The 22,936-nt window shown below is 46.4% G+C and overlaps 1 protein-coding gene across 1 annotated transcript in view; it reads right to left on the bottom strand.

Moving 5' to 3' along the window:
- LOC147898949 (Class II aaRS and biotin synthetases superfamily protein) overlaps nucleotides 1-22,360 on the bottom strand; it is a 49,044-nt gene extending 26,684 nt beyond the window's left edge. Inside the window, exons 1-2 of the mRNA XM_087377990.1 lie at nucleotides 20,521-22,360; nucleotides 20,046-20,225 (exon numbers count right to left, since the gene is read on the bottom strand). Coding sequence (XP_087234116.1) covers nucleotides 20,046-20,225; nucleotides 20,521-22,245 — 1,905 coding nt within the window. The 5' untranslated portion in view covers nucleotides 22,246-22,360. The remainder of the gene's footprint in view (nucleotides 1-20,045; nucleotides 20,226-20,520) is intronic.
- Nucleotides 22,361-22,936: the final 576 nt, after the last annotated feature.

The raw sequence follows: 22,936 nt of genomic DNA, 5'->3' as shown, positions 1-22,936 counted from the left end.
TGTAGGAGCAAATGTCTCCTCATAATCAATGCCCTTTTGCTGAGCATATCCCTTGGCAACCAGCCTTGCTTTGTACCTGTCAATGGACCCATCGGGGTTCCGTTTGACCTTGAAAACCAATTTGTACTGATGGCATGCTTACCTGGTGGCAAATCCACAACAGTCCAAGTCTAATTTTCCTCTATGGACTACAACTCATTGTGCATGGCGTGCATCTAGTGCACATTATCCTTTGCTTCTTCGAAAGAGTCAGGCTCCTCTTCATCAAGAAGAGTCCCTGCATAAGCTATCTCAACTGAAAGAGCCCCCCCTGCGTGCCTTATTGCACTACGAGTCCTGCCAGGCAATGGAGCCTCAAGCCTACTCTCCCTGAGAGTCTGAAACAACCAATTCGGGACTGTTTTGGCTGCGTGTATCTCTTGAATCTCTTGCCTGACAACTTCATCCAAAATCAGCCAGTGGCTGAATCTGGACATGTGGATCTGGAGGAGGTTGCTGTACATTCTAAGTTTCAGCGTGGTAAGCAATGCTATAGGAAGCATCCCCTCAAACGCATCATCTGAAGAATAGCAGGATTGTAGAGACGATAGCCTTTGCTTTGTGAACTATATCCCACAAAAATGCATTTGAGTGCCTTACCTGACAACTTGTGTCTAAACTCCACAGGCACGTGGGCATTAGCAACACAACCAAAAACTCTGAAATGGTCCACTGAAGGCTTTCTCCCATATAGAGAAATGATAGGGTTTGCAGTGGAGCGATCAAAAAGTAGACAATACTCAGACACAACTGAAGAACGGAACTCAGAAAACATAGTGTCTGTCGGTAATATGAAAAACTGAATACAAGAACCTCAAGCTGTCGTGTCTCAAGGACCGTGGCTGAGGTGAATCAAAAAGATGATTCCATGTAGAGAAACTCTAGAAAAGATAGCAGCAGAGGGAGCGTAACGCAGTCCTCCGTGTGGCTCGATGATGATGAAGATAGGGAGCAGATCTGGAGCAGGAGGGGACAGATCTGGAGCAGAGGAGCAGAAGAGACAGATCTGGAGCAGGATGGGACAGATCTGGTGCAGAAGGGACAGAGCTGAAGCAGAGGAGCAGATCTGGAGCAGAGGAGCAGAAGTTGGGGCAGATCTAGAGGAGAAGATGGAGCAGCCAGGAGGCAGGAAGGAGCAGATCTGAAGAGGAGAGGTAGAAGTGGAGCAGGCAGGGCTGCAACAAAGCATGGAGGAGAAGAAGAGCAGCTGCAGGTCCTGTCCTAAGGTAGGAGTGTGGGGGCTTGTGCCTTTATAGGCCAGACCTAGCTGGTCGGCCAGCTGGTCGGTGGGCCTGCCAGCTGGTCGGCCTGCTGGTCGGCTAGTTCTGGTCGGCCAGACCAGCTGGTCTTTCTGGCCACTTGTTTGGCTGAGGTGGCTGGCCTTTTGGCTGGCCTGTGAGCTGGTAGACTGCCCCAGAAATTGGGGATTGTTAGTTGCTTAATATCCCATGCCATGCCTCATAGGGAGTGATTGTCTTCAAAGCCTTTGTAGAAGCCCGATTCAAAATATAGTTGGCACACATGAGGCCTTCAAGCCAAAACCTATAAGGCAACTTCTTACTTGTGAGCATGCATCTATCCATCTCCATGGCAGTGCGATTCTTCCGCTCAGCTTTGCCATTCCGTTGAGGTATAAGCCTCACTATAAGCTGATGCGTGATACCTTTCTCCTTCAAAAATGTCTCAAATTCATGAGACATATACTTCCCTCCTCGATTTGTGTGAAGTGTCTGCACCTTGAGTCCTGTCTCATTCTCAACCATAGCCACAAAGTGTTTGAAATGCATAAACACTTCTGATTTTGCCTTGATACCATATACCCAAGTGTAGTTGGTGAAGTCATCTATGAATGTAACAAAATAGAGATAACCCTCAAAAGCAAGTGTCCTCATGGGACCGCAGACATCACTGTGAATAAGCTGTAATTTCCGTGTAGCTTTCACTGCACCATCCTTCTTGAAGGGAAGTCTATGCATCTTGCCAAGGATGCAACCTTCACATGCATGAGGAGGAGGCAATGCATCAATCATTGTTAGAGAAAAGTTGCATGCAGGAGAGATCAGTATGATCTATGTGTCAACACATGACAATGTTGCAGACATCTTCACCAAAGCACTTCCACGTGAGAAGTTTGACGCATTTCGCAATGCCCTGAACTTATCTCCTTTGGTGATTTATCATTTCCTCGTACATGACATTGGCACTGCAAGGGCGTGCTAGAATTATTGATAAATTCTAGGCAGTGACCAATGTAAAGTCAATAAGTGGATTAGGGGCACTTTTCCCTCATTTAGAGCTTTTTTTCCCCAACCACAGTTAGTTCACTAACTACGGTTAGTGAAGAATGGGATTTGTCACTTAGACAAAAACTTATCCCCTCTTTGTATTGTTCAAACTCTATTCTATTGCACATTCGACGTTCTACTCCCTCTCTCTAGCTTCCTGCTCTCTATCACCCATTTCTATCATGCCCACCCAGAGAGGCGTAGGTAAAACATTCTTCCTCCATGCCACGTACTTGGGCATGTTTGCCAGGTCAGGCCCGAACCACAAGTCAGTTGGTGGCCTGTTTGAGGGTTGGGAACCAGTTTGGACACCCAACCGCGTCCAGTCCCCGGCTTGCCTGGTCGAGACAACTCGACCTAACTCGACCCGATCTGGGTCGGGTCAAGCTGACCTTTTAGTCGGGTCAGCCCAACCTGCTCGTCAACCAAATGGCCAGCTCTAAGCAAGCTGACCAGGTTGGGAAGGGACATATTAATAGGCCCTCCCTCTCACACCTCCAAAATACCCCTCCGTTTAAATGCACGTAGTACACTAAAACTTTTGAGGTGGACTCCCGAGACTAGGGGTCATTGCATAATCGGGTGTAACCATTTTGTGAAGTTAAGGGTAAGATGAAAGCCAATATTCGTTTTCTAGTTAGCTACCGTGATGGGTGTGTCAATTTTTTTACTATTTTTTGCGTCTTATGTCTTTATACAAAGAATTTACTTGAGGTAGACAACCTTCTTATCATCCGCTCCTCACCTCTCTCCCTTTGGCTGAGGGTGTTTTCCACATTATATTCAGTTGCCATTGCCTAATGCGGTGTCAAATTCTCTCTCTCTTTTGTATGCTTCATGGTATTAGACGTCCAGGTCAACTAGGGACCAGGAGAGCGCAGAGTTAACGCATGAAACAAGATCTATACTATAACTGCTAACTACCGCTAGATTTATGGTCCACTTTAGCAGAAAACGCAGTAAAATAAGTAGTAGTAGTAAAGGGTAGGGTTAAATCTCTCTTATGGGAAGAGGACATGAGATCCAACAGCTCTCATGTGGCTGGCAAGCTGAAAGTGTCTTCTTGGCATTAGCAGCTGGTAGGCTGATGCTTAGGAACAATGAAAAGTATGAGTGTACTTTGCATTAGTGTAAAATGAGTGAAGAGTACAGCTGAGCCCCTTTATATATTTTTGGAAAAGTGGGCAGCACACATATGCTTATGGGATTAGTACATCAGGCTGCCACGTGGCAAGCCTACAATTAAACCTAGAACCTCTATTAAAAGTACAAGAGAATACTAGAGTATTTAAAATGAATGGGACCCCCGGGGATTTAAGGCTAACTGGCCCCATTTAAGTGGCTGACTGCTAACCCTAGAGTTTCCTACTGTTACAACCCAGTCCGAGCATTGTGACACAGATCTGAAGGCAAATCGAGGGGTTGATCCACGATTGATGAGACTGGTACAAGGTGATTTGAGGCAGAGGTCAAAGGAGGCTGTTCGGAGCAGCCTGCCCGAGGTGTGGACAGCATAGGAGCACAGCAGCCTCTTCCTCTCTGCCACCCCTCATCCCGCCTTCCCTCTCTTCTTCTCTGCCCTGAGGGTTGTTTTTTTCCAGATTCAACAAAGGTGTGTGAGATTGGAGTGGTTCCATGGGACCCCGTGTACGAGTAAGGAGGACAAACTCAACGGAACTAATTATGCCAGTTGGAAGCTGAACATGAAGCTTTGGTCCATTCACAAGGGCCTTTAGGAGATCATTCAGGGTTCAAGAGAAAGCTGAAGCGTCCACGGAGCTCGATCCATTGGGATGCAGACCGTGAGGATGCTTTTTTGGAAGAGTTACAAGAGTGGCAGGAGGGTGATTCCAAGGCGCATTCTGTGATGGGTGCAGACCAATTCAAAAGAGGTGTCTCCAGCATTCCAGACTTTGACCAATGCTTTGGAAGTGTGGTTCAAACTGGAGGATCTCTATGCCAGGGATTCATCCACGAGGGCTGTCACTTTGCAGGGGCAACCAGATGGACCTGAATTCAGCAATTCCCAATGCAAGTGAAGGTCATATATGACCAGCTCTGGCAATGGATGCTTCATTAACCTCTTCTCAATTGGCTGCGATGATCCTCACCAAGCTCCCACTAAAGTACGAGATGGTTGCTCGAGCGTTGCGGTGCCATGTCAGGACAAGTCGGCTCGGTTTCAAGGACCTATGCTCCCTTCTCCTAGAAAAGGAATCGGTTCACCTATCTCAAGGTAAGATGACGAAGCCTCCTAAAGGTGGTGAGGCATACTCGGCAATACACAAGAAAGGAAGGCAAAGGTGCTATGCATGTGGGAAGAGAGGGCATCTGGCCAAGGATCGTTGGTCCAAGGACAAAAGCAAGTCTCAGGCCGAGACATGAAGTCAAACTCATCTTCAGACCCCAATCCGGTGCTCCCAACATAGCTACAGCCCAGGAACTCCAAATTGCACCAAACAGTAAGGAACGACTTCCTGCACGTGTCACAGCTAGAGACGACATGTGGGCACGAGAGCGGGCTGAATGCAGCTCCTATCATTTGAAAGTCTGGCAGGCAAGGCAAAACTGTGGAGATATGGACCAGAGATGTTCAAATTTCATTCCTTAACATCGTAGAGACCATGGACACCATGTGTTTTGGACTTCATTGTTCGAGGTTCTGAGACGTGATGTGTACACCAGAGAATATTGGGCATGGGCTGTCCCGCAGATCATTATTCTCCATTTGGAATTCCATGCAGACTAGTATGGGAAATCAAAATGAGGAATTCGCTGTTCGACATGGCATTATATTTCAAGGATCTAGGCTGTCCGGTGCTCTCTCCAAGGTGAATCCACTATTTGCCATGCTGGATGGTCCCATGGTTGCATCTTTGTCGGCTTGCTTCTTCAGATCATTTGTACACCATGAGCTGCAGAGAGGACGTTAGAGATTATGGCATCTCATGTGTACTAAGAGAGGCTTCTTTGTGGCGCAGAGAGGAGTACATAAACATTCCTCCTCCAGGCAAAATTACCAGGTCATATTTGACAGGGTCAGGGCAGTGTAATGAAGGGGGGAAATGGGCTAATTTAGAGGCCCTCTAGGGGGATTTTTAGGTGGGACATGTGGAGGGACTATATAAGTCTCCATCCACCACTCATTGTAGCACCTTTTGATGTGACGTATAATCCTATCACTCCCACCTCTTTCCTCCTACGTGCTGCCTACTCACTCTCCCAATTTCTCTCTATCTCTCTCTTCCCCTCACTCTTTCTCTCTCTCTCTTCCTCTCCCTCTACAACTTCCTCTCCTTCTTCCCCTTCATCTCTCTCCCTCCTACCAATTCTACTCCTTTCTCTAATCTGCCCTTCCCCCTTTCATTGCATTGGTACGGTCCAAGAGTATTTGCAGCGCTTCTGGAGGCTTTCCCTGTTTGTGCAGGATGTATCTGAAAAGGGAAAGCTGCTGCGTTTCATCCAGGGATTAAGTCCTTCTCTGGCTGAAGATGTGAAGATGCAACCCTCAAACTATTGAGAGGGCAGCTCAGCTGGCAGAGGTATTTGAACTGAAATATTCCAGCAAGTATAAGAGTGGAACGGGCAGCATACATGGTGCTGCAAATGAGGCTGATAAGAAGCCTGAGATGGGTGACTAGCATGATAAAAAATTTGCAGCAGCACCCTTTCCAAGGTTTCCTACTGTTTCAGGTCGTAAAATGCCCTATGCCAGGCCATACATGCCATCAAATGCCGACCAAGAACTAAGCCTACTGCTGCAAATGAAAATTCAGAAATTAAACAATACACCAGGGCCATAATGGACAGCTAGAAAAAGGCAAACTTATGCTTTAAGTGTTAGAAATGACCCAACAGAGCGTACGCACAGCGGAAGACTGATAGAATTGCCAAGGAGCTCACACAGTGTGGTGTGGGGTGTGGAATCACAAACTTCTTAACTTAATGTGCATAGATGTGCAAGCCAGTAAATAGACAATGCTCAAAGACAAATATAGAAGCAACACTTTATATTTCCGTCCGTCCACAAAATAGGACAAGATACAATACCAAAAGGTTCTCCTACTAGATGTCAAGCACGTCTAGATCTCTAAGCCCACGTGCTCCACCTCGACCGTATGTAGACTCTCTATCCACAGTGTTCTTCTCCACCTTACTACCTGTGAATCAGCCTTGCTAAGCTAGGTCTGCGACTCTCCAGCCTATATGTCCTCCTGGATGTAGGCTCATAGGCTGCTGGTCTGCTGCTCCTTCTGCTCCCTGACGTGCTGCTGCAGTAGATGTGAAAATGAGGGCAAGGGGCCTCTCCTTTTATAGGTCACAAGGCCCTTTCAAATGGACCGACCAGCCAGCCCTAACTGGGCCGACCTGGTTGGCTGGCCCAACCGACCTGGTTGGCTCAGCCCAACCAGCCCCATTAGGGCCCTTTGCTGGCCCATTCCAATGCGGGGTCCAGCCCATAGGTCCTCCCTTTTCCAGGCCCTGCTGCAGGTCGCAATCTTGCCCACAAGGCACACCTCTGCTCCTGCTATGCTGCGCCATGTGCCAGCTCTGCTTGCAGGTCGTGTCCCTGCCTGTAGACACCCGCCATGCTGCCGTATAGGGGCCATACCTGTCCGTACAGGTCCTTGCCTGTCCCACCATCTTTTGTGCCTCTGCCAAGCTCTTGTGCTGCCCTGCTACCTGCTGTACACTGCCCTGCAGCAGCCCGTACTGATGCTGATGTCATCCACCATGTGGCGCCATGTCCAGGTGGTGCTGCCCACATGACAGCCTTGCTGGTGTCCATGTGGCAGCCATCTCTTCTCTCTTGGCTGTGAGGTGCTGCCCATGTGGCGCCCCCCCCCCTCTCTCTTCTCTGGGCATCTTCAGCCCTAGGTCTCCCTCCCCCACGCTCTCCTCATTTGGGGGCTTACAGATGGGGAGGTTAAGTGTGGGGAGAAATGGACCCCTGAGCATCGGGATGTTTGCAAGATGTGGAATACTAGTTCAGCCAAGCTCAATATCATTGTTGAAATCTCTGATGATGAGGATTTGGTTGATGCCACAGATTCATTCGATGCCTCTCATGATGAGACAACAAGATCACATGATGCGGATGAGGGTCCTGACAATGGAGCCACGAAGAGGATTGATTTCCCTTTTGATCCGGGTGGTGCAACTGGTCATGGTATTCATGATATGTCATCACTGCACTCGTGGTATGCAAGGTCGAAGACCTACGTCTTTTCTTATGAAGCATCAGGTTGCTAGGGATTTTCATGCACGTGAGGATTCTCGTGGAAATGCTCCTGTGGACAAAGATTATTGGGATGCCCAGCCAACACTTTATACCATCTCTCTTCATGCCTTGATGGGTGCTAAAACTGCTGAAAGTATCAGATTGAGAGAGCAAATTAATGGCAAGACTGTTCACATGCTTGTGGACAGCAATAGCACTCATAGTTTCATCAATTCTAAGACCTTACACAAGGTGGAACTGATTGCTACTCAGATTGATCATGGGTTGAGAGTAGAGGTGGCAAATGGACAGCATTTGCCAAGATGCAAGGATCAAGCTCTCTAAGGATTATGATTTTGTTAGGGATCTCTTGGCATTGGATATGGGCCCAATCGATGCTGTCCTGGGCTGTGATTGGCTGAAATCCTTGGGCAAAATCAGCATGGACTTAAATGCCTTGTCACTCAGCTTTGTTCGCAAGAGAAGATCTATTACATTGCATGGTATTGCAACCCCTAAATTGCAAGTCATTTCAGCGAAGCATCTGGCCAGAGAAATCAAGGAGGAGTGTGCCATCTATGCACTGAAAGTGTCAGTTTCTCAGCATTTCCCATGTTGAGGATTGTCATATGCAGAAATTGCTCTCAGAATTTGCAGATGTCTTTGCTGATATGCCCTCACAGTTGCCTCCACGAAGAGATGTTGATCATGCCATAGTGCTTCAGCCTGGTAGCAAGCCAATTAATAAGGCTCCGTGTCTCTCGAAGGGAGAACGAGAAGAAGTGACCACACAAAGTACGAGAATTGCTTTCTCTCTCATAGCACCTCTCCTTTTACATCCCCAATGCTCTTGGTTAAAAAGAAGACGGTTCATACCGCATGTGCATTGACTACAGAGACTTGAATAGGGCTACTATCAAGAACAGGTTTTCGATCCCTAGGATAGATGACCTGTTTGATGAACTCAAAGGTGCTCAGTTTTTCACTAAGATTGATTTGAGGTCAAGCTACCATCAAATCAGAATGAGAGAAGGAGATGAGCACAAGATAGCCTTTCGCACAGAAAGAGGTTTACATGAGTTCAAAGTTATGCCTTTTGGATTGACCAATGCACCGGCGACTTTCCAGGCACTCATGAATAAGATTTTGCAGCCTCTTCTTTACAAATATGTGCTGGGTTTTTTTTATGACATCCTCATTTACAGCAAGGACAAGCAAGAACATATCAAACATGTCAAAACAAGTCCTGGAAATCTTGAGATTGCATCAGCTTTCTGCTAAAGCCAGCAAATGCACATGGCAGAAGAGGTTGAATATCTTGGCCACATCCTAGAAGTGTGGGCCAAAGGGCCCCAGCTTTAGAGCCCTTAAAGGGCTGGACCAGCCACAGTCTGGTCGGCCAGATTAGGGCAGGCTGGTCGGTTTTCTGCAGCAGGCCTTGGGGCCCATAAAAGGAGAGGCACTTGCCTCATTTCATTATCCAACAGTTCAGCAGAACAGGCAGCAGACAGGAGCAGCCAGAAGACATTTCCTTGGGCCTCATCTTGGAGGTGAAGGAGAGTAGGAGGTGTGCTGCAGACTGAGCTCTCAAGGGCTGAACCTTGGCTGTCTCTCAGGGCAGCAAGGTGTTGTGATCTGGACGGAAAGTCTACTTATGCTCAAGGTGGAGCACGTGGGCTCGAGTCTAGAGATAGCCGACAGATAGGAGAAGGACCTTGTGGTTAGATCAGAGGACCACACCATTGGTGGGACTCTGGATCTCTCTCTTTTGTATTGTGTCCATAGTTTTGGACGGAAATATATGAGTTTTGGTGTCTTCTATATCTGGCTGGTTCATTGTCTATTGATGAGTCTGCACATCTATGTGATGCACACTAAGTAAAGAAGTTTGTGATTCCACACCCCACACGCACACTGTGTGAGCTCCTGGGCATTACTATAAGTCTTCCGCTGTGTGTAACCTCTGTTGGGTCATTTCTAACAATTTGGACTATCATTGATAGATTCAGCAAGCAAGCTCATTTCATTCCGGTTCGCAAAACCATACAGGCAGATCATAAGGCTAAGCTTTTCATGGCACATATCTTTAAGCACCATGGTATGCCTAAGTCCAGTGTCAATGATCGAGACCAATCTATTCTGGAGAGCTTTATTTGATAATATGGGGACGAATCTGAATTTTTCTTCTTCTTTCCATCCCCAGACAGACGGTCGAAGTGAAGTAGCAAATTCTACAGCATTGGATATGCTGAAATGCTACGTGGGTGACCAAAGTTCAGACTGGGAAAAGTACCTACCATTGGTAGAGTTTGCTTACAATAATACAGTACACAGCTCTACAGGGAAAGCCCCCTTTGAGGTCATTTATGGGAAGGTGATTCTGCCACCTATCCTGAGGACAAAGGATGAAATATTTGCAGCTGATCAGTTTGTGAGAGACCTCCAGACAGCTTATAGCCAAGTCCGGACAGCAATTGAAAGGTCTCAAGAGAAACATAAAAGAGCTACAGATAAGCATAGGAGACAGTTAGATCTAAAGGAAGGGGATTGGGTACTTTTGAAGTTCGAGAAAGCTAGGCTCCGTAAGTTTAAAGCAAACAGAAAGTGTATGCAAAGTTATCTCCCAGGTACTATGGCACTTTCAGGGTTACAGAAAGAATAAATGAGGTTGCATATAGGTTAGCATTGCCAGAGCATTGGAGGATTCACAATGCATTCCATGTGAGTCTCCTAAAGAAGTTCCAGGGGCCAGAGCCTACAAACCCAGTATCAAAGGATCCACCAAAAGTGGATGAGCTAGAGGAGGTCCTTCAGCCAGAGCAGATTGTGTACCATACTGTACGCAAAGGCCCTCAAGGCAAGGAGTTTTACAGGTATCTTGTAAAATTGAAGATTTATACGGCATTAGATGCCAAGTGGATGGATGAAGACATGTTATCCGATCATCCACAGCTTTTGGATGTTTACAAGGAAGCTTTTCACTTGACGTCAACTGAATAGAAGCCGAGGGGATGTCACCACAATGTAAATATCCTAAGTCAAAGTACAGTTGACCATTTATTTGATCATAATTAAAGAGTTTTCATATGTATTAATTATGGTCAAAGAGTTCTTTTAATGGTCAGAGAATTGACTACGGTCAAAGATACTTGACTCTGGTCAAGTAAACATGACTTCGGTTGGGGAGACTTGGTTCATTACCAAGAGGGTTAACTGCGGTTAACCAGAGATGTCACGATCTGTGACGTATTCCTTTCTCTATTTCTAGACTTATGGATGGTTTGATAAATGGACACTTGTGGAAGGGTATGCCCTTTCGACGGGACACTTCCTATGAGGCACAACCCTATGCCCTTTCGACGGGACACTTCCTATGAGGCACAACCCTTCACAAGAGACATTCTATTGAAGAGACATTCCTATTGTAATGTACCCTCTCATCAAGGGTCACACCCTTCACAAGGGGTACACACCTCTTCATGCACATATACTTTGGAGTACACACCTTTTCATGTGTGACTCTTCACTCTCTATATAAGAGAGGCCCAATTGTATGGATGACACACTACAGATACACTACAGACACTCAAGCAATACAATTATTCCTTGTTCTCTGCTATTTCAGTCTCCTTTCTGTTCCTTAGCACATTTCTAAATATAGTAAATCTAGGATTTCTTACAGTGGTATCAGAGCAAATTTCACTCCTGCCTGTAGGAAATGCCCCCCACCTTCTAGCGCCGATCTGATACATCTTTTTCCGCTAGAAGGATATCCGTGCACATTGTGCATGGAAGAGATGGAGAGGATGAGCGTAAAAATTTTTAGCGCCAACCCTGCCTAAAGTCATCTATGGCCTCTCCATCTCCCACACATCACGAGTTGATGTGAATGGACACGACAAAAATCGTGTCTTTTCATGTGCTTGGGCTGTCCCAAAACCAAGGGACGCACCTTTTCCACCATCGGACACACCTTTTGATGAAGAGTTTTGACTCCTCACCCAAGGAACACACCCCATCGTGGAAAAAAGGACACACCTCTTCATGTGAGGACACCCCTTTTAAAAACAGGGACACACCCCTTCATGAAAAGGTGCACCTATTCCAAGGGTCACACCCCTTCGAATAGGCACACCTTTTGGCACCGAGCACTTATAAAAAGGACACCTAGAGGGGTTAAAAAGGAAAACCCAGCCCCAAACCTTAGGTCTACCCTAGATTACCCAAGGGTTAAATAAACCCACCCTTTAATTTTTTGGGCAACCACCCAACCTAAGGCAGCACAAACGAAAAGACAAAAAGGGACAATCCAATTTCAACGCCCGTATAGTTTTTCGTCAAACAGATTGGCCTTCCTGCGCAGCCCCTAGCCCTCGCCATTTCACTGCCCTGCCCCCTCGCCATATGCAGCCCCTGCCCTCGCCAGTTTTTCGGCCCTGGTTCCCTGCCAGCCTGCAGCGCCAAATCAGCGCCAATCCCTGCAAAGCCTGCAACCTGGTTTCGCCAGCCTCCATCGTGATCCAGCCTGCAGCCTTTGACGCCTTTTATCGCGCTCCAGCCTGCAGCCTGTTTCGCCATTGACAGCCTGCCCCCCCCCCCCCTTGTTTCGCCAGTCTTTACTGCGATCCAGCATTGGACATCTGCAGCCTGTTTCGTCATAGACAGCCTGCCCCCCCTTGGTTGCGCTACATTATCTGCCAGATCAGCAGCAGTTCAGCCCTCCTCTCGCGATGAAGACAGCCTGTTAAAAGCACCCTGTTCCTGTTTTCCAATCCGGACCAGACAGGCCCCAATCTGCTCCTCGCAACCCACTGCAACATGGACCTCCGGACAGAAATCTGCAGGCCTTTTCTACGCAACAATTTGGCAGATTATATCAATGCCAGGTGGATTCTTTCCATTCTACTTCTGAGGATTCTCTTGTCATTATCAAATTACAGCAAATGAAAGAGGCTTCCTTAAAGCATGGAAACCCCTGGTAATTCACCCGGCATTTCAAGGACACCTCAGGCATCATCTACTACACAATATCGTGTTCAGATTCCACAACCAGCCCATTTCGGAGCTTTGGCATCGTGGGTCTTCTATGTCACGTGCCCTCCTAGTGATTTGGACCACATCCTATACCTTTTGCGTGAGGCACCTCAGTTACATTACTTCCTCAGCACAGTCCAGGTTGTGTTCCACGAGACACGAAGATACCCAGAACCCGATATTCCTCAAGAGTTTGCTGTCCATCTTTGGAGAGAATTTTACCCCTCACCTTCGGCATCTCCAGGGTACTCTCCACCTCCTTCAGCTCCCAGATATCCTCCTATACAGGTTGTACCTTCCCCAAGACAGTATTTACACTCTGAAGGCACTCCTTCTCCTGGATATCCTCCACTTCCGACAGCAGCTCCTTATCCTTTCTTAGATCCGTGGACTCTGCAACCTATTCATGTACTCTCACGAGCAGTAACACCCATTTCGGCATCACCAATGTTACCTCAGACAGGACCTCCTTTACCAGATTTCCACGGATGGTTCCATCCTGCCTCGCCTGCCCCCTCCAACATGAGCAACCTCAGGGAGTAGCCCGAAAGTTCCAGGAATGGTACAAACTAGAGCGCAGGTTCGTGCTTTTCTCACGGGGACCTCAAATATGTCGCAACGCTCACGTGCAGCCTCTCCAAAGATCAAAGACTCAAGTCCAAAAATGACCCCTGAAGTCAACATATAAGGCGAAACATTACTGCAACTTCAAATTTCCCAGCTTTAGGACAGCATCTCCGACTTGGTCCAGAAAGTCCAACAACTCCAAGATTCTTGCAGTACCACACATACAAAGGATGACGTGACGTAACCAGACGACTATGCGGATTCATTCCCACCAGAGGTAGAAAGCACTGAACTACGTGCCCTCTACCGTTTACTTCAAGCTTCCAAAACTAAAAGACTTGACATCAAACTTCCGGAAGCCTACACTGGTCAACGCAATCGCCGAACAGTTGACCAATGGCCCGCAAAAATGCGCATGTATTTTGATACTGTTGACCTCACTGAAGGCAAAAAGATCGCCTTGGCAGCCTCCCTCCTCAAGGATACAGCTTTTCTATGGTGGCAAAGACACTTAAAGGACGGCAAAAGTGTGTTAACATGGGAACGTTTTGAACACGTGCTCCGTAAGCAGTTCATACCTGCCAATGCGGACTTCCAAGCACGATCAAAACTCCGACAATTGGAGCAAACAGGCTCCCTGTCTTCCTACATCTCTCAATTCACCACATTGGTGCTGGAGATTGATGGGTTAACTGAGGATGATCGCCTTCATGCTTTCATCTCAGGCCTAAATCCCTCGTTACGCATTGATGTCCTTAAAGCAAACATCACCACCACAGCTGGCGCTATTGCTTACGCAGAGCGCATTACAAATTTCCAAAACACAGGGAAGCAGAGTGCTAATCGAACACAGAACTCTACTATGGCCAAAGGTGCTCGCCCTCAAGATAACCCCAGGTTTAGAAAAAACTCAGGAAATCAAGGTCAGCGACAGTCTCAAGTTCCCCACGAGTCTCAGAAATCGTATGCTGGATTCCAACAGAAGCACTCCTCCAAGGATCGCGCCTCTTCTTCTTCACAAAGTCATTACCGTCATCTCTAACATAAAGGTGCGGCCACTGACAAGAAGAACAACTCCAACACAAAAGGACTTTGTACTTCCCAAACAGAAGATGCTACCCCAGCACAAGACAAGAAAGGCAAAGCTGCTCGAATGGCAAATACCATCCACCTGAGCCTTGCCAGCAACCCCGAACCTTCCCTGGCCACTCAAGCACTTTGTGTTCAAGGATCGATTTGTGGAACTACGGTCACTATCCTCATCGACAGTGGCTGCTCTCATAACTTTCTAGCTAGTTCTATGGTCGACAAACTTCGGTTGACCACCAGTCCTAGTCTCATGGACTATCAGATTGAACTCGCCAATGGAACTACTTTCTTGTGCAACACCAGGATCAAAAACTTGTCTTTTCGCATCCAACATTATACGGACAAGTTGAACTTCGACATCATGCCTCTTTCTCGGTACAATGTCATACTTGGACAAAGTGGCTCTACGACTATGATCCATCATTCAGTTTTCGCAGCCATACTATCCAGTTTGTCCACCAGGGAAAACTTATTGAGCTAACTGGTTCTAGGGACTCTCCTTCAACCCCAGTTGCCTCTGCCCTACAAGTAAAGAAGTGGGTTCGTAAACGTCAAGTAAAGACTTCACTTCTGTTGGTTACGGCAATAGAGGAGACACCAACAAAGGATCCTCCTGAATACCTCAACCAACCTTTTTTCCAGCCCTACCTGGATATTTTTCCACGGGCGGCAGTAGAGGAGACACCAACAAAGGATCCTCCTGAATACCTCAACCAACCTTTTTCCCAGCCCTACCTAGATATTTTTCCACGAGAATTGCCAAAGCAGTTACCACCTGGATGACCAGTGGATCACCCAATCGAACTTATTCCCGGCAGTAATCCACCATCGAAACCTCCTTATCGGGTTTCTTACACTCAAAATAAAGAAATCCAAAGACAGGTCACCGAACTACTCGACAAAGGCCACATTCGGCCCAGTCGCAGCCCTTTCGGATCTCCTGTACTACTTGTGGAAAAAAAGAATAAGTCAATGCGCCTCTGCATCGACTACCAAGCCCTCAACAAGCTCACTATCAAAAACAAGTATCCATTGCCTCGCATCGATGACCTCTTCGATCAACTTCTACACGCAACACAATTCTCAAAGATTGATATTCATTCACGTTATCATCAACTTCGCATACGAGAAGGCGATGAGTACAAGACAGCTTTTCGAACAAAGTATGGACACTATGAATGTTTCGTCATGCCTTTTGGGTTAAACAATGCCCCGGCCACATTCATGACACTAATGAACGACATCTTCAGGCCTTTCCTCGATAAGTTCGTCATCGTTTACCTCGATGACATCCTCGTTTTCAGCAGATCCCTACATGAGCACAAACAACATCTTCACCGGGTTTTTGAAGTTCTCCACGCAAATTCTCTCTACATCAACATTGAGAAGAGTGAGTTCTTCAAGACCCAACTCGAATATTTGGGACATGTTATTTCAGCTCAAGGCATCTCTGTGGATCCCAAGAAGGTCGAGGTAATCCGAAACTGGCCTACTCCTAAGAATGTTCATGATGTCCGCTCTTTTCTCGGATTGGCAAACTTCTACCATACAAAGGTCTATCAGTTTTCCGAAATCGCAGCTCCTATGTCTGAATTATTGAAAAGCACAGCAGTTTTTCAGTGGCTTCCCGAAACAGAGTATAGTTTCCAACAACTCAAGCAAGCACTCACTACCACACCAGTTATGGCTATTGCTGACCCAAACCTTCCATTTGAGGTCATGACCAACACTTCCGACATCGCTACAGGAGCAGTCTTGATGGAAGAAGGCAGAGTTATTGCTTTTGACAGCCATAAACATTCCGATATCCAACCCCGATACCCGGTTTATGATGAGGAGTTTCTTGCCGTTGTACATGCTTATCGCTCTTGGAAACATTGTCTCATGGGAGCCGACTCGGTGGTCAAGACAGACCATCACTCTCTAAAGTATATCTTTACTCAGCCAGTCATTAACGCTCGACAAGCACGCTGGGTTGAGTTTCTGGCCAACTTTCACATGACCATTGAGTACATTCCAGGACTACGCAATGTAGTTGCAGATGCTCTCAGCACGTTAACTCTAGCATCAGCTATGGTAATCTCTACATTATCTGTGGATGTTCCGAATTCATTCAAAGGAAAGTATTTCAATGATAAAGACTTCGGCACAGCAGTACAAGTTCTTTCAAAAGATCAACCTTCGACTTCCAAACAGAAGATTTTCTCATCCTATTCTTATACGGACGACCTTCTGTATTATCAAGATCGCGTCTGTGTACCACATGACAAGGATGTTCGACGTCTTTTGTTGAAAGAGCATCATGTAGTTCCTTATGCTGCCCATCCAAACATTACTCAGTGCAACATACTACTGGCCTCAGATGAAAAGCGACGTCATCAAAATGGTTACATCTTGCTTATCTTGTCAACAAATGAAAGCAAGCCGACGACTTCCAACAGGACTTCTTCAGCCTCTTCCAGTTCCAACTTGAAGGTGGGAAAGTATTTCCATGGATTTCATTACAACACTACCACGATCCTCCAAAGGTAACACTCAGATTATGGTAATTGTTGATCGATTGTCCAAAATGGCACACTTTGTTGCTTGCAAAAGCAGTGCACAGGCTCCGGACATCGCCAAACTCTTCATACAACACATCTTCCGACACCATGGATTGCCCAAGAAAATTATATCCGACAGAGATCCTAAGTTTACCAGTCACTTTTGGATTTCACTGTTCGAATCTTTGGGTACAACTCTACTGTTCAGTTCAGCCTACCACCCAGAATCAGATGGCTAGACTGAAAGAGTCAACCAAGTTCTGGAAGAAATGCTTCGACATTATATTCCGTCACGCCTAGCAGCTTGGGAAGAGTATCTACCACTCCTTGAGTTTGCTTATAATAACTCTTTCCATAGTGCCATCAGCATGACTCCATTCCAAGCAGCTTATGGCCACACTCCGATCGTACCAACGAATTTTGTACTTCAACATCGATGGCCCTAGCTGATCAACTGGTTCAAGAAATGCAAGACATCTTGGTTCAAGAAATGCAAGACATTCTACTCCAAGTCAGGGATCATATGCGAAAAGCGCAAGAGCGGTATCAACGGTCTACCAACAAACATAGACGTCACCTGGAATTTGACACTGGTGACATGGTGTTATTATTTGTAGCCCCACATCGCTATAAGACGGTTAAGTCTGTGTTTCCTAAGTTACGACCAAGATACTATGGACCTTTCTCGATCGTCAAGAAAAATTCACCTTTAAGTTACAAATTGGAATGACCACCATCATGGGGTAAAATCCATCCGACATTTCATATTTCTTGGCTAAAGACGTACATTCCAGGCGATGAAGCAGTTCCTCCTGCAAGTGATTATGTCCCAGAAATCGAAGACGATTATGTTCTCCTTATTCCTGAGCGTATTCAGGACCATTGACAGCGAGAGACTCAACATCGACTTATCACGGAATTCCTTGTTCTTTGGCGAGATCTGGACGACTCCGACACTACTTGGCAATCTGATGAAGACTTACAACAGTACCCTGACATTTTACAGCAGTATTTTCAGAATTTACTGTGATATTTTCTACATCAGTTCATTATCTACACCAGGGTCTTATTTTGAGTGGGAGGGGATGTCACGATCTGTGACGTATTCCTTTCTCTATTTCTAGACTTATGGATGGTTTGATAAATGGACACTTGTGGAAGGGTATGCCCTTTCGACGGGACACTTCCTATGAGGCACAACCCTATGCCCTTTCGACGGGACACTTCCTATGAGGCACAACCCTTCACAAGAGACATTCTATTGAAGAGACATTCCTATTGTAATGTACCCTCTCATCAAGGGTCACACCCTTCACAAGGGGTACACACCTCTTCATGCACATACACTTTGGAGTACACACCTTTTCATGTGTGACTCTTCACTCTCTATATAAGAGAGGCCCAATTGTATGGATGACACACTACAAATACACTACAGACACTCAAGCAATACAATTATTCCTTGTTCTCTGCTATTTCAGTCTCCTTTCTGTTCCTTAGCACATTTCTAAATATAGTAAATCTAGGATTTCTTACAAGAGAACCACAGAGCTGACTACGGTCAGAGAGTGTTGACTTCGATCAACAAGACTTGGCATGCGCTAAGAGGATTAACTACAGTTAACCAAGATGTGCCAACTTCAGTTGGAGAATTGTGCCAACTTCGGTTGGAGAGTTGTGCCAACTTCGGTTGGAGAGTTGTGCCAACTTCGGTTGGAGAGACTTGACTATAATTAAGGCGCCTCGACCCTTGGTCAAAGCCCCTTAATTATGATCAAGGGCGTTGGCTTCGGTCAACCAAAGAATAAATATATATTTTTATATTTGTTATGTGTGCACATGTGTTCACTGGGGACGCCCACCGTGACTAGAATTAGTCCACAGTGTGTTATTTGCATGCAAAGCGCTAACAATTAATGGGTGCCATGGTGGTGCGCTTTAATTAATTGTTGCAGGTACTAGGAAGAGTTATTTTCCTAAGCGCTACGGGAGCCTAACAAGAGTCTAGGAGGCGGTTCACGTGACCAAATGCTTCGAAGACTCTAGAGTGCCCTTAGTGGCATGTAATTAGGAAAGTAATGTAGAATTTGACAAGTGGCTTGTTGCCAAGAAAGGGAGCCTAAGAGCTCATGTAATGATTCATTTACGTTTGAATTTTGTATGAACAGCTCTACGCTGAACTATGTATTCCTTCTTCTCTCAAGTAATAAAATCCTTCAGGGGGGTTCCAGCCCGACTGTTGTCCTGGGCCCTAGTGTATCTGTTGAGAGAGGGAGAGAGGGAGAGCAAATGAGAGCATCTTTGCTGTCTTTTACAAGTAAGATTACACTCTCCCTACCAATTCTACTCCTTTCCCTAATCTGCCCTTCCCCCTTTCATTGCAGGAAGAACCACAGGCTGGTTGGTGGCCTGTTTGAGGCTGACTCGTGTAGGCCAGCCAGGCCCATAGTTGGGGCCCAATTTGGGCACCCAACCAGTCCAGTCACCTGACCTGCCTGATCGGGACAACCCGACCTACCCTGACCCTGTCTGGGTCGGGCCAGGCCGACCTGCTGGTCAGCCAGTCAGCCAGCTCTAAGCAGACCGACCAGGCTGGGAAGGCACCTATGTATAGGCCCTCCCTCTCACACTTCTACTTGTCATTTGGAGCTTCAATCCTCACCTCTCCCTTTGGCTGAGGTTGTTTTCCCAATTATATTCAGTTAATATTGACTAATTCAGTGTGTTTGTGTGTGTATCTCTTAATTTTTTTTAGGGATCGCCAGTCCATAGATCCTAAAGGGTCTCAAGAGGACTTTAATACAATCATATCATCTCTCTCTCTCTCTCTCTCTCTCTCTCTCTCTCTCTCTCTCTCACACACACACACACACACATGCTTCCGCACGTGTACTAATTTCACAGGATGTAAATGTAGAAAGCGTATTAGAATCACCAAAAATTGAGAGTGCAATGCCATTACATGTTAAAGAATTTGTTTTCACCGAGTATGACAGAACATTGCCATACACCAACAAGCATGCAGGCCATGGCAGCTAGAGAAAGGTCCGTTTAAGCTATGAAACTAGTTGAGTAATCAACTCTAGCACAGTACCGAATCAGTTGACCACGCATTATTACTGTGGATACTGTGGCTGCTAAAGCATTAGTGTAGTTTGTCGCCCCCCTACCAAAGCCGCTAGGCACTTACAAGCAATGCTTTTCAAGCTGCTTTTAGACATACATTATGAATAAAACACTCTGTGCAGGAAAGAGAGATAAAGATACCTGATCAGCAAGGTCATATATGAGCTTTGAGTCTTCACCGTACTTTCCCATTAGAGTTTCCCTGAGCTCAAACACAGGTGTGTCAAGAGCAACAGCACCGTGGCGCTTGAAAACAGAAGCGATAATGCCAAAGGCTCTCTCCCTTATAGCCATCTGATCTGGACCAAAATCTCTTGTACCCTGCTCAAAGCAAATCCCAAGAAAAGCGCTCAAGTAGACAGTACTAAACTCCATAGAGATAAACTGATAACTACCACACCACTTTCTCAACTTAAATCTATCTCCTCACTTTCAAAAGTTACCTCAAAAGAAATTTGAAAACAGAAATAAAACTTTAGGTAGCCACGAGTTTCTCATCTAGCTACGAGTTAAATGACAGCTTGCTTCATAGAATGCAGCTAGGGAGTGCAATCCAAGACATGCCAAGTGCCCACCTTCGAAGACTATGTTGCAAATTAGGGCAGAGAGAGCAAACCTTGGGAACTTTAGGCACTCGTCGGGAGTCATTGCTCTCTAGGATCCCCTTCACGTTATCCACATAAGTTTGAAAGTCGATTGCCTTTGGATCGAAAAACTCCTCAAGAAAATTCGCCCAAGAAGTCAATGACTCAGCATTAAGAATTTGCGGCTGTGAGCTTTCTTGGAGACGTCTCATGAGAAGCTGTCTCACGAGACTCGTGCCTCTCCCCAAAATGAGCTCTTCTGCTACTTTTCTTTTCCTTTCAGAACTTTGCTTTTCCTTAGGTCCCTTTCGCCCCCCTGAAATATTTGATGCACCTATTTGCTCTGTAACCTCAGCAACCGCCCCGTTTGCATCCTTCTGGGGCATTGGCGACTTACGTGCATGACCCTTCTCAGCCAAAAGGGCCTCTCGAAGGTCCAAAAGAGCAAGGGCTGCTCCAGCTTCCCACGTTAGCACCTTTCGAGTCTGCAACACGGCATTGTAAGCTTCATTGCAGAATAAAACTCCGCACAACTCCTTTGAAAACAGCTTAGAGAACATGGTTGATAAAATCTGCTCAAAAGACTCGACGCACTTCTTGCATGTTTCCTCAAATATTTGTACAGAACTGTCGTCCAATTCGCGTCTCTCAGTCCTTCCATTAACCTCGATAATTCCCTGAAGGCACTCAGAAAGCCTCTTCAGGCTGTTCGAAGCTAGACGCTGCAGATTAAATACGAGAGAAAACAAACTAGTTATGAGTGGAGTCACCGTCGGTGCTGAGGTAGATGTGCTGGGGATAGCTAAAGAGGGTCTCGCTTTCGTAAATCCTGTACTGTTAATTTCAATTCGTGCTCTAGATGACACAATTCTCACATCCTCTCTGACAGACCCGTGCACAGCAGGAATGGATGAAAACCAACCCCCATCTCCCATATCCTTTTTGGAAACAAGCTTCGATCCCGATAGAAGTACGCGCATGTCGCTTGCGACATCAGATTCTAACTTATACGAAAATCCTTCATTAGAAGTTTCTGTATCAAAAGCCTTGATGCTGGCTTGAAGAGCGTCACAAGATAAAGCTGCAACCGTATCGGCAACAAGACACAAGCTGGAAGACAGATGCAAAGACAATGCCGCCATTGCCGAAGATGCTGCCGTTAAACCCTGCAAAATCTCCAGTTCATTCCTCGTTACTCCTATTTCACCCGCCTGGGAGATGCTAGCCACCAAAAGCTCCCACTCGATCCCATCGCCGACGAGGAAAAAGCGTTCTGCAGATGTAGGGCAACCTTGGCTGGCTTGCTTTCCAACTGAACCGCGGAAACGCTCTTTCAATTGGTAGATATTACTGACAATTGTCAAATTGATGCCGACATCGCCTTGACAGATAGGAAGGTCAAGTTTCACGCCTTGATTGAGAACCTCTGCCAAGAATGTGGGAAGGAAGGGACGTATGAGGGACTGCTGCAGAAGCAACTTGTTCAAAAGAACGAGCAACGTAGCCCGAGCCTCCGGCTGGGAGAGGAACGTTCCGTGGAGCTGCGATGGAGGAGGAGGAGGGACGTCTGGGACGTCCAAGACGGGGGGGGATTTGGATTGTTGGGAACGAAGGTGCTCAAAGGTGGAAGAATCGATTTCCACGATGCAAGATTGATGAGCGACAAGGTAGACGGAGGACGGGGAGAGAGCAGAAGGGGAGCCCTTGGCGATGCCGCCACCCAAGCTCACCTTGGGGACGCCTCGAACCTCCGCCATCGCCGCCGCTGCTGCTGGTGCTGGTGCTGCTGGTGCCTCAATATGGTGCTTTGTGAGAGAGGAGACCGTGAGACTCACGAAAAGGAGAATGAAGTGCTCTTCCTAATCAAGACCTATCATTATTCAGGAAACCCTCCCCACACCATGGCCACATTTGCTTTAGTTTGTTCACACGATTAATAGGATTCATTTCGATTTTAGTCCTTGCTTTTACTCGTCACTCCAACTTTACATTTTTTGGCCTCGCCTTCGTATACTTTTTGGTGGCAAAGAGAAAGATATTTATTACTTTTGTTTTATTAATGAAGTTTTGTTTGCAGTGAGGCACTAGCAGTTTGTTTCCGCTTGGGTGGGCACTTGGAATTTTGTAGGTTAATGACGCTTGCAATTTTTTACTTGCACTTTTGCCTTTTTGTTGATTGTCATTTGCACACTAGTGGTCGTGGTATTCCGTAACCAGTCCATATCACGCTATCCTTTTATTTGGACTGTCTTTCAAACTCAGTTATGTTGGGTGATGCGATGAGATCCTTTGCTAGTGATTGTCCTCCCTTTTTCGCTAGGCTAACAGTGTATTGGTTTTGTATTTATTTGAGCGGCTGTTCATTTCATTTTATGTTGTTTTCCCCTACCTCTACTTCAAACATGTTGCTAGTGCCTTGAGTTTGTATGGTCTCACAACACAGCACAA

Source organism: Dipteris shenzhenensis, chromosome 8, assembly GCF_047967505.1.
Source record: "Dipteris shenzhenensis isolate YYH24624 ecotype China chromosome 8, Dip_SZ_1.0, whole genome shotgun sequence".
NCBI classification, from domain to species: Eukaryota; Viridiplantae; Streptophyta; class Polypodiopsida; order Gleicheniales; family Dipteridaceae; genus Dipteris; species Dipteris shenzhenensis.
This window is presented reverse-complemented; position numbering and strand designations above follow the sequence as displayed.